Source organism: Juglans regia, chromosome 2 (assembly GCF_001411555.2).
Source record: "Juglans regia cultivar Chandler chromosome 2, Walnut 2.0, whole genome shotgun sequence".
In the NCBI taxonomy this organism is placed as follows: Eukaryota; Viridiplantae; Streptophyta; class Magnoliopsida; order Fagales; family Juglandaceae; genus Juglans; species Juglans regia.
The window spans coordinates 1,689,834-1,702,160 of record NC_049902.1 but is presented as its reverse complement, the minus strand read 5'-3'; the positions used below and the strand labels follow the sequence as shown (position 1 = coordinate 1,702,160).

Here is a 12,327-nt window from a genome sequence, read left to right as displayed (position 1 = left end):
GGGTCAAAAAGGGCCAGGCCATGCAGTTAGCTAGTTGCGACATTGTTGTTGATAAAAGGCAAAAGATCAGGTCCGCCCTGTTGATCACCACGAATGATCATAAACGATACTAAAAAGTTATGTTCATATCTCCACCAACAATGATATTATAAGCGTTAATGCTCCCTCATCAATCATGGTGTTAAAGTTCCGTATATTCTTTTAAAAAAAATAGATAAATTTGAGATCTACATAAAAAAAAAATTTTAACGATGGACTCACTAAATTTTTTTAAGTGGAGTGCATGAGATTTATGTACTTTAAAAATGTATTTAGTACACTCTTTATCTTTTTCTCTAATATTTTACATCATACTTATTTTATTTATTTTTATTTTATTCTTCTTAAACTAATTGAATTTTTTTACTCATCATTTATATACCATATATTTAGTAAGAGAATAAAATTAAAAATTAAAAAATTATATATGATATGTGATTATGACTTTTGAGTATAATTTTTTTACGAGTAATGTTACATACAGTCGTAGAATGTGTAAGTGTCGTGCAGTCACTTTAAAAAAGAGTAGGCTCTATTATTAAAAAATTAATTTCTTTTTATATAAATTTTATATTTATTTATTTTTTTAAATAATTGTATAACATTTACACATTCACGTTATAAATATTTTTTTTTTCTATTTAATTATTAACCGAGTATCACGTGAATGGACAGGATGCTGGCTGCTGAGAAAGTTTTGAAAGGTGCATTTAAAACATTGTAAAAGAGGATTGCCACGAGAAGATTCCTTGTTACTGCAAGGAAACATCATCGATCGTTCTTTGCATGTTTCAACTTTTATCATCGTTGTACAACTTTTTTTTTATAAATGAAATTGACAGTGTCAGATTGCAATGACCATATTCAAACCAATTACCACCAGCTGGTCTAAAGCTGCCATTTTTTTTCTTGCTTTTGCCCAACACTATTTCACCCTCTTCGTAGACATGAGGGGACAGATTCGATTAATTATGCCTTTAGCCTTCTAATGTAATGATAAGCATTTTCTTTATTTTTATTCCAACTTAAGAGCTTAAAGTAATAGAAAATTCGAGTCATGAAATAGCTCCCATATCATTCATAACATATTATCTATATAAATTTTTTCAACATTAAATACACATTAAATATTTAATTAAGTTTTCATCTCTATACCACTTGAGGCTTAGAATTTGAAAGTTTAAAATTCCTTCAAAGAGTTAGGGACAATTCGTTAGGTCCCGTTTAGATATTGAGTTGAATTAAGTTAAGATGGATTAAGTTTTTTATGACTAGTAGTGAGTTGAGATAATGAAGTGAGTTTTGTGAAGCTCATTTAAAATGAGTTTACATGTGTTTGGATGTTAAGATTAATTTAGATCATGTATTTATAAAAAGTTGAAAAAAATTATGAGTCTCACATGTAAAAATATTTTTAAATTAAGATGAATTTAGAAATTTGAAAATTGAGTATTGTTACGAAATAACAACAAGAGTTCCTTGTACAGAACTCAACAACAGGCCAAGATTTGATATTACAGCAAACGAAAACTAAACCAACAAGATTCAAGAATAACCAACTCAGAATAGAAGCTAAAATAGCAAAAGAAATACAGAAAATATAAAGAACAATATTTGCAAGAAATAAGAGCGTAAAGAATCAACACAAGAGATTTACGTGGTTCGACCCTAATGGTCTACGTCCACGGCAGGAATGGCCTCAGAGCTTTATTAATAATCAGTCCACCACAGAGAAGTCTCAGTAACAATACATATTCACACAACCTTCATCTCACCCCAAGAAATCGCACAGATTTCTTTCACCAGTGAAACCCTAAAACATGAAAACAGTATAACCCTCTCTGCTCACTCTCTCGAAGCCTCTCTCTCGAAGCCTCTCTCAAACTCAGAAGAAGATGACAACGCCCCCTTAGGGTTCCAGAAGGATAGCTATGAATATATAATACAAAACAGATGTCAACACGTGTCAAGATCCTGCGGCAGGGGAGTGAAACGGCTCTAGAGCATAAAGCAAGTCATGTGCAGACCACGTGAGACACCAGCTCAGAGTAATAAACAGAGAGGCTTTCAGACTTAGCCACTTGTCAACCATTCAGAGGCACAGAGAAGAGGATTAGAGAATAAACCGTCAGATAACAAATAAATGAATTGACATAGCATTTACAAATCTCCACCTTGGCAAAACATTTATTGCCAGGTTTAAACACATTCTCATCATTGGTCATTCCTGCACTGTCCCCCCCTTTCTACAGGGGACAGTTCCTAGACTTCCATACACACTGGAACTTAGAACAAGGGAGAGCTTTAGTCATCATATCTGAGGGGTTGTCCTCAGTTGAGACTTTCTCCACACGAACCATTTTAGAATCTATGACATCCCTAATAAAATGAAGCCTTATATCAATATGCTTAGACCTTTCATGGAAAACTTGATTTTTTGCTAAGTGTAAAGCACTTTGATTATCATAGTGTACTGTGATATCATTACAGTAAATGTTTAATTCACAAGCAATACCTTTTAACCACATGGCCTCTTTTACTGCATCAGTCAAGGCTATATATTCAGCTTCTGTGGTAGACAAGGCTACCACAGATTGCAGGTGGGACTTCCAGCTGATGGCTCCACCAAAGGCAGTAAACACATACCCCGTTAAGGACTTCCTTGTGTCTACATTCCTTGCAAAATCAGAGTCTACAAAACCAGTTAGTTCATAACCCTTTTCAACATTTTTCCCAAAACTGAGACCTAAACCCGAGGAGCCTGCCAAGTACCTAAGTACCCATTTGATGGCTTGCCAATGAGGTTTTCCAGGGTTTCCCATAAACCTACTGACAACACTCACAGCATAAGTCAAATCAGGTCTAGTACAGACCATTGCATACATTATGCTTCCCACCATGCTAGCATAAGGGATTTGTTGCATAAAGTTAATGTCAGGTTCTGATGTAGGGGCCTGATCTAAGGACAATTTAAAATGCTATCCTAAAGGGGTGTTAACAGATTTTACATGTTCCATACCGAATCTCTTAAGAATTTTAGAGATATAATTTTTCTGAGACAGGTGTAGCACTTTAGCATCCCTGTCTCTTTCAATTTCCATTCCTAAAATTCTCTTAGCAGGGCCTAGCTCCTTCATTTCAAACTCTGACTTAAGCATGCATTTAACTTGATGGATTAAAGCAGTGTCCTTACAAGCAACCAGCATGTCATCAACATACAAAAGAAGATAAATGTAGATTCCTTTTTCTTCTTTGTAATAAACACAGCTATCAAAACAACTTCTTTTAAAATTGTTACTAATCATGTGTGTGTCAAACCTTTTGTACCACTGCCTAGGTGATTGTTTAAGGCCATATAAAGATTTTTTAAGAAAACACACTTGATTATTACCAATATCATGAGTAAAGCCTTCAGGGGGTTGCATGTAAATATTCTCCTCAAGTTCTCCATGCAAAAAAGCAGTTTTGACATCCAATTGTTCAAGATGCAGGTTTTCAAAAGCTGTGTAAGCAAGCAGTAGTCTAATAGAGCTGTGTTTAACCACAGGAGAGAAGATTTCATTAAAGTCAATTCCTTCTCTTTGTGTAAAACCCTTAGCTACTAGCCTAGCTTTATACCTTGTCCCTTCTATCCCTGGTATGCATTCCTTTTTCTTATAGATCCATTTAGACCCAATTAGTTTCACTCCTTGAGGTTTAGTTACAAGAACCCAAGTTTTATTCTTATTAAGAGATTCCATCTCCTCATGCATGGCTAAGATCCATTTAGAGGAGTCTTTGCTTTTCATAGCTTCTTTATAGGACCTAGGTTCTTCATTAATAACCTCATTTGCAACAGTTAGAGCAAACATGGTGAGTTCAGCTTGACCATACCTAATAGGTGGTTTAATAACTCTCTTTTGTCTATCTCTAACTAGGTTATAAGAGCTGGGTCCACCTTGATCCTCAATTCCCGAGACATCATCCTCATGATCATTGTCTACAACAGGTTCAGGTTCAGGTTGAGCATTAACCTGCTCCACCTCAACTTGTAAACCATTTAAAGAGCTGTCAGTATCAGGATTAGAGGTACCATCCTGTACCCGAGCCATATGAGACTCATTAAAGATAACATCTCTGCTTATAATGCATTTGTACCTACCAGGTCCTTCTACCCAAAGTTTGTATCCCTTAACACCTTCAGGATAACCTATAAAAATGCACTTAAGTGCCCTAGGTTCCAATTTATCAGTTTTTGAATGTGCATATGCAATACAACCAAAAACTCTAAGGTGCTCATAAGAAGGGGGTTTTCCAGACCATAATTCTTGAGGAGTTTTAAACCCTATAGCAGAAGAATGACACTTATTTATAAGGTATACAGCAGTAGTGGCAGCTTCTGCCCAGAAGGTTTTGGGCAGCCCTGCATTAGACAACATGCACCTAACCCTCTCTAAGATAGTCCTATTCATTCTTTCAGCTAAACCATTCTGCTGAGGGGTTTCCCTCACTGTTTTATGCCTAAGAATTCCCTCTTGCTTACAGTACATGTTAAACTCATTTGACAAGAATTCTAAGCCATTATCAGTTCTCAAAACCTTGAGTTTTCTGCCTACTTGGTTCTCTACCAGGGATTTCCACTCTTTGAATCTTTCAAAGGTGTCAGATTTATTCTTTAAGATATAAATCCAGACCTTTCTCGAGTAATCATCTACAATGGATAGGAAATAACTCCCTCCATTATGAGAACTTACTCTTGCAGGTCCCCACAGGTCAGAATGGACATAGTCCAGGGTTTGTTTTGTGTTATGAGTGGCTGACCTAAAACTGACCCTTTTTGCCTTCCCATAAATGCAATCTTCACAGAAGGGCAAATTGCTTAAGTTTTTATCACTCAGCAGCCCCTGTTTTTGCAACTCTACAAGACCCCTTTGACTCACATGTCCAAGTCTTCTATGCCATAACACTGCTTGGTTCTCAGCAGTGTCCTGGGTAGGGGATGCTTCCCCAACCACAGTTTTTTCCAAGAAGAGTGTATAAACCATTTTTGATAACCCCTTTCATAATGACTAAAGAGCCTTTAGTAACTCTAAGAACCCCTGCCTCAGATTTAAAGGTATATCCAGATAAATCAAGAATCCCAAGAGAAATTAAATTTCTCTTTAATTCTGGAATAAATCTGACTTCCCTTAAAACTCTTTCAGTATTATCATGCATTTTCAATCTAACTGATCATATACCCATGATTTTGCAAGACTTATTATTCCTAAGAATTACTTGACCTCCATTTAACTCAGAGAATGTTTCAAACCATTCTCTAATAGGACACATATGAAAGGAACAACCAGAATCCATAATCCATTCTGTTTTTGAGTCTACTTCACTCACAGTGAGTACTTCAGCACTCTCATATCCCTCTAACACCACAGAGGCATCCCCTGCCTCCTTAGATTTATTTTGAAAATTGTTCTTCCTTTCAGGGCAGTCTTTCTTGAAGTGCCCTTCCTTGTGACAATGAAAACATTTAAAATGTTTTCCCTTTGACTTGGATCTAAATTTCTTACCATCATTTTTTCCTTTCTTTTCTCTTCTTTCTGTTCTGCCCCTAACAGTTAAACCCTCCCCATGACTCTGTTTAGTATCCCCTCTGTTTTGAAGTTCCCTTGTGTGAAGAACAGATTGAACTTCATCTAAGGTGAGGGAGTCTCTACCAAACATCATAGTTTCTTTTAAGCTTTGGTATGATGAGTCCAGAGAACTCATCAAGAGAATGGCTTGGTCCTCATCCTCCACCTTAATGTCTATGTTTACTAAGTCTAAAATGATTTTGTTAAACTCATCAAGGTGCTGACCTATAGGGGTTCCAGGAATCATTTTAAAGGTATAAAGTTGGGTTTTTTTATGAAGTCTATTAGCTAAAGATTTGGTCATGTACGAATTCTCAAGCTTCAGCCATATACCCGCAGCAGTGTCCTCACTGGCCACCTCTCTCAAGACTTTGTCTCCAAGAGAGAGGATTAGGGCACTGTGAGCTTTCTGGAGAATGTCCTTCTGGACAGTCTCCTTGTCATCCTCTTTCGACGAAGATCCCTTCTTTTTTTCACCAAGGAGGGCATCTTGCAGTCCATGTTGGACTAGCAATGCCCTCATCTTAATCCTCCAAAGCCCAAAATCATTTTCACCCGTGAATTTTTCAATATCAAACCTCATGGTCCCCATCGACCTAGGCTCTAGATACCACTTGTTACGAAATAACAACAAGAGTTCCTTGTACAGAACTCAACAACAGGCCAAGATTTGATATTACAGCAAACGAAAACTAAACCAACAAGATTCAAGAATAACCAACTCAAAACAGAAGCTAAAATAGCAAAAGAAATACAGAAAATATAAAGAACAATATTTGCAAGAAATAAGAGCGTAAAGAATCAACACAAGAGATTTACGTGGTTCGACCCTAATGGTCTACGTCCACGGCAAGAATGGCTTCAGAGCTTTATTAATAATCAGTCCACCACAGAGAAGTCTCAGTAACAATACATATTCACACAACCTTCATCTCACCCCAAGAAATCGCACAGATTTCTTTCACCAGTGAAACCCTAAAACATGAAAACAGTATAACCCTCTCTGCTCACTCTCTCGAAGCCTCTCTCTCGAAGCCTCTCTCAAACTCAGAAGAAGATGACAACGCCCCCTTAGGGTTCCAGAAGGATAGCTATGAATATATAATACAAAACAGATGTCAACACGTGTCAAGATCCTGCGGCAGGTGAGTGAAACGGCTCTAGAGCATAAAGCAAGTCATGTGCAGACCACGTGAGACACCAGCTCAGAGTAATAAACCGAGAGGCTTTCAGACTTAGCCACTTGTCAACCATTCAGAGGCACAGAGAAGAGGATTAGAGAATAAACCGTCAGATAACAAATAAATAAATTGACATAGCATTTACAAGTATAGATTCAATTCAGTCTAGATTATAAACGGAGCAAATTCAAAATATGTTGAGAATTTAGGTGTTAGAAACCTAAACCTTGTTAGCTTGATTATATTCCCCGACCGTCGTATCTTCCACTCTTTGATATCTTATTTAATAAATATATAAAATGATCTAAAACAAATTGACATTATCTTTATAATATAAAATTTAATTGTATTTAATTAGTTGATAGAATCACTGAGCTGCAAGTTGAATACTTCTTTTTTATAAAGAGCAAGTTGTATACCTATTAAGTAGTGGTTAAATGAGTTTAACTTATATTAGGGTTTTAATATAGTGCCTGGTATATCTTATTAATTACCAATATTTGAACCAAATTAAATATTATTTTAGAACTTGACCATTGAATAAATGATTGATTGAGTACCCAGCAACCAAGCACCAAATAAATAAATATTAAGTATTTATTTTAAAAATGAGAAATATATTATTAAAAGATAAAGTCCAAAAGTCGAAACATTCCAAACATACATTTGTTGCACGTTTTCTAGGTTCAGGGCGACCGCAAAAAATAAAAATAAAAATAAAAATAAAAGTTTTAGGAAAACCATCAGGCATCAGGCATAAAGTCCTGATAGGAATGATTATTAGATTTAGGTAAACCATCAAAGTCCTACTAGTAATGATATTAACTATGTAAATTTGTTTTGAAGCTTTGCATGCAGAGTACCAGAGGATACTGGAATTTGACAAACTTACGTGTCTCTCGGTCTGCCACTCTTAACCAAAGTCGAAAATGTCAATCTCTCCGCCCAATCTGACCAATGCGATGATTGCAGAAATTGAAAGAAATTGGACGTCCAGGAAAACTGAAAACTACACCACATATTTGACAACCACTACTACTGGAGGCTAGAGATCTTTCTTTCACAGATAGATTTGACACTTACTTAAACATCTTCCACACCTCACAAATAAATATCAACCATAGAGGCCACTCACAAATAAATATCGGTCATTGAGGCACCTGTTTAGATGTGAAATGGATTGAGATTGGGATGTTAAAAATTAAATAAAATATTATTTTTTTAATATTATTATTATAAGATTAGAAAAAATTAAATTATTTATTATATTTTATATAAAAATTTAAAAAAATAGATATGAATATCCTTTTCAATATGTCCTGTACCAAATTTTTTAAATTAAGTTTATAAATTTATACGAATAATAATAAATATTATAAATTTATTTTCCTACAAAATATTTGATTGATGGGTTCGAAAAAAAGAAAGACAAATTTGAACAAAATTAATCATTTTAGGATTTGCATAGATAAGAGAGATTACAAGCAACCAGTACTCCAGTACTAAAACACCACCACCTTTTTATTAAACACGTAATGCACAATAATAGGACATGATGCATAGGCATGCCTCCATTTAAAACCAGTAGGACATGACGATTTCCTTCCATGCATGCCGCCTATTGAATGAATACATTGAAACTAAATAACAAAAAAAAAAACTCAGTACTAATAATTAATTAAAATATGAAGCTTCTAATCCCATGCTTGTGGGTCTGATCTTGGAGTTGTAGTTCCTGATCTGATCTTTTCCTCTTGGGCAAAGCAAGGGAAGATATTGCTTTGGCTGACACCACCTTCCTCACCAGCAACTTCCACCTCGCATCATCCTTCCTTTTCTCCTGCTGCTGCATTTTCAGCTTGAATTGCCTGCACCCACATACATCCCCCAATACAACAACAACATCAGTTTCCAACCCTTGACGTGACTCGGAATAATCATAGCCAGCTAACCATCGTTAGGTAAATGGGATAGAAAAAAAAAAAAAGAAAAAACATGCCAATTAAATGGACCACATATTACATTAAGAAAAGACAAAAGTAGATGTGGTTAGATATTTATTCGACAACATTTGGTTACATTCTCTGTATTTCAGTAGATATTTCTTTTTTGGAGTGGTAGGAGCTGATAAGCGACAACATTTGGTTAGATTCTCTGTATTTCATAAAAATGATAAGTTCACGTTCATCAGACGGTCCAGTTTGCACAGAAAAATGATTGGATTAAAAACAAACATGCCTAGCTACCTTACCTAAATTAAGCCTCCATTTGAATGCTAAAGTACATGTTAAAAGACATTTAATAATATTAAAAAAAAAAAAAAAAGGTATTAAATTTGATATAATTACCTGCAAAGAGGAACACGGCAAGAATCGGGTTGGTCGCAGATTGAGGCATGCAGTCTCAGGAGCTGCCACATGCGCTTGCATCTCAAGCACCCTCCGTTTACTCTCTTCTTGCACGTGGCAAAGTGCCGAAACAATTGCTGCAGACCTTCACACATCGAGAATTTGCTACAAGGCTCCTTCTTCTTCTTCTTCGGCTCCGCGTCGTAAGGCCCTACGCTTGTACACCCTTCCGTACATATGTGTTCCAAACACTCCATTGCCTCGCTCAGCTCCAGATACGTGCTCTGCGCCTCCCTGAGCCTCCTTGTTCTCTTCTTCCGCTGTTGTTATAATTTTCAAATCCGATCATCATAATATTAATTGCCGGTATTTTGTGATCTTAATTTGATGATTTAAATGAGAATTTTCAGGCAATATATATAAAGATAGAATGAGGATGATTTACCGATTCGGCTTCATCCATGAATTGTAAAATCTGGAGCTCGAGCCAAGGATCGTGATCTTGCAAGAACTGCCACCCTTCGGTCTTCTCCACGGCCTTGAAATGGTTGGCGACCAATTTCATGCACTTGACATAGAGGTCGGGTGCGTCGCACATCCTCGCGAGTTGAAGCACGTCCACCACGTTCTCAATCGTCAGCCTTTCCACCAGAACCTTCGAGCATCTCTGCTTCAGCTGGGGGACATAGTACACGTGGGACATTGCAAGTAGGTGAATTCCGTATTTCTCCAGCTCTTCTGCCGTGCACCTGCATCATGGGGGCACTTTCGTCATTTGAACAATCACCGACCAGATGAATTTTTTTTTTTAAATTAATTTGTGAAGAATCCAATTGGCCGTAGCATTTGACCCAAATGTCACGGCTGCTGGATTCCGTGGAGATGGTACCGGGGCTGAAAGAGAGAGAGAGAGATATCGACGGCTGAGATTGCGTGAAGAAGCAAACCAACCAACCTATACCAACCTTGAGGAGTAGAGAAAGCGAAGGAACGCGACTACGGCGTCGCGAGGAACTCCGAGTATTGGAATGACTCGCTCGGAGCTCCGGTGCTTGCGCGGCCGGTCTATCATATTCTCCAGCACCGGTGACACGGAAGCCTTCATTTTTCCCAAAAAACAAATCAAAACATGTACGAAGGAAATGTCAGATATCAATTCGAACTGGGCAAATAATAGAGAGAGAGAGAGAGAGAGATTTCTGGAAATGAGAGAAAGGAATTAGTGGTAGAATACCAGGATGCTAGAGTGCACAGGGATGCGAAGTGCACCGGAGGTGAGGATGTGGAGGTCGGGCTCCGGTAGTTCCCGTGCAGTGGCAGTATAAAGGCCATACAGATCTTCGGAAATGCTAAGAGACGTGATTTGATTTTCTTCCATTGGAGAGAGAGAGAGAGATTTGGTTGTCTGTCTTTAGTCGTGAGAGGGGGACTCGGGGAGAGAGGCTGGTTGTTCACAGCTTTATAGACAGCAGGACTCGGGAGGTGGATTAAACGATCCAGCAATTTAACTATTTAAGCACCGAAACAAAAAATAAAAAAGGCAAAACGTTCGGCCTCATTTCCACGCGCTTTTACTACATTTCTGTCATCGCTTGCATCATCCAAATCAGCTTAATGAGATCAATTTATTTATCTAAAATAACTAATTAAAGACTAATTTATTTATTTTAGTTAATGACTTTTCAAATACATTTTATATCCCCTTATTTTTTTTTTATATATATATTTTCAAATAGTTTAAAAAAATAAATATGAAAAAAGGAAATGAGAAGATATAATAAAAAAGGAGAGAGGAAGAGAAATTCATAAAATAATTAATTATGCATTGATGAATAGTGTCAAATTAGGTTGGATGAAAGAAGTTTTTCTTTTCATCTCATCTTATCATTATAATTTTTTTAAATTTTTACATAAAATATAATAATATTAAAAATATAATTACTATTTTTAAATTTCAAAACAATAATAATATTAAAAAATAATATTCTAACAATTTTATTTAATTTTTTAACTTTTATCTCAACTCATTATCTAAATTAAACCTAACTGTAAGTAGCAAAAATGGATTATAGATTTCTTTTAAGAAAAATGCTAGTGTATTTAATTTTTTTACTTAATAATTAAGAATTTTTAATATATTAATATATTTTATATTTTTAAAAATATTAAAAAAATAAAAAATAAAAATAAAAATACACATTCGTACTAGCCTCAAACCGAACTTTGAGAGCTGGCGGCAGCCTAGCAATATCCTTGTTTTAATTTAAATAAATGTAAAATGCATTACCCATTGGAAGGGCACTGCTATGGGTCCCGAGTTCGGGACCCATTTTGTGTCCGAATAGGTATTTTATTTTTTTTATTTTTTTATGTATTTTTTTAATTATTATAAATATTTTTAAAAAAAAATAAAAAATTACAATATTATTAAAAAATATTTTTTTAATCATTCAGTAAAAAAAAAAAAATAAACAAACAAACAAACATTCGTGACACACTTTGGGACCAAAGCATTTCCTCTATTGGAATTCTCAAATTCCCAACAACTTTCTGTCAAAATCATTGGAGTACAGTTGACTAAGGGTACGTTTGGAATTAAAACTCCTCTCAACTCATCTCAACTCATCATTATAACTTTTTCAAATCTCAATACAAAATATAATAAATAATTCAACTTTTTCAAATCTCAAAATAATAATAATAATAATAATAAATAATATTCTAACAATATTTTATTATCTCAACTCAACTCAACTCATTTCAACATCCAAACGCAACCTAAGATGTTTGTGTAGCAGCTCTTACGTTCTAAATGCAGGTGCTTGGACAGATGGTATTAATGATAAATAATTAAAATAACTAAATTTAAAATCGTATAAAATTTTCCTTTTTCTTTAAGCAATAAATAAAAGAGAAAAATAGAATAACGGGGACTTACCGAAGTTGGACTCTTCGACAAAAATTGACAAACACGAGAGACACAGCTCGATGGAGGAAAAACATTTTATGAAAAGAAAATGTGTGCTTGGACAGATAGTTCTTGTTCCTTAGACCAAAGTTATTATCATAGTCTCAAAATTTAAACCTATAGTTTTTGCAATGTGTTTTATAATATCATAGCAAAAATGCTGGCTAACAGACTGAAATTACTTC

At 35.4% G+C, this 12,327-nt stretch overlaps 1 protein-coding gene across 1 annotated transcript; it reads right to left on the bottom strand.

Moving 5' to 3' along the window:
* Positions 1-8,304: 8,304 nt before the first annotated feature.
* LOC109012435 (BTB/POZ and TAZ domain-containing protein 1-like) lies at positions 8,305-10,653 on the bottom strand. The gene is made up of 5 exons (XM_018994064.2): positions 10,409-10,653; positions 10,140-10,273; positions 9,620-9,923; positions 9,175-9,494; positions 8,305-8,694 (listed from the first exon to the last, which is right to left on the bottom strand). The coding sequence occupies exons 1-5, from the start codon at positions 10,550-10,552 to the stop codon at positions 8,505-8,507; spliced, it is 1,092 nt and encodes a 363-aa protein (XP_018849609.2). The 5' UTR covers positions 10,553-10,653; the 3' UTR covers positions 8,305-8,504.
* Between the last annotated feature and the right edge of the window lie 1,674 nt (positions 10,654-12,327).

What these genes read in the sequence shown, in the direction of transcription:
- LOC109012435 (XM_018994064.2), bottom strand. Translation starts at nt 10,552, where the DNA reads ATGGAAGAAAATCAAATCACGTCTCTTAGCATTTCCGAAGATCTGTAT. An exon ending in CGCTTTCTCTACTCCTCAAG is followed by an intron (nt 9,924 to 10,139) that starts GTTGGTATAGGT and finishes CCCATGATGCAG; the next exon opens with GTGCACGGCAGAAGAGCTGG. An exon ending in TGCCGTGTTCCTCTTTGCAG is followed by an intron (nt 8,695 to 9,174) that starts GTAATTATATCA and finishes ATGTGGGTGCAG; the next exon opens with GCAATTCAAGCTGAAAATGC.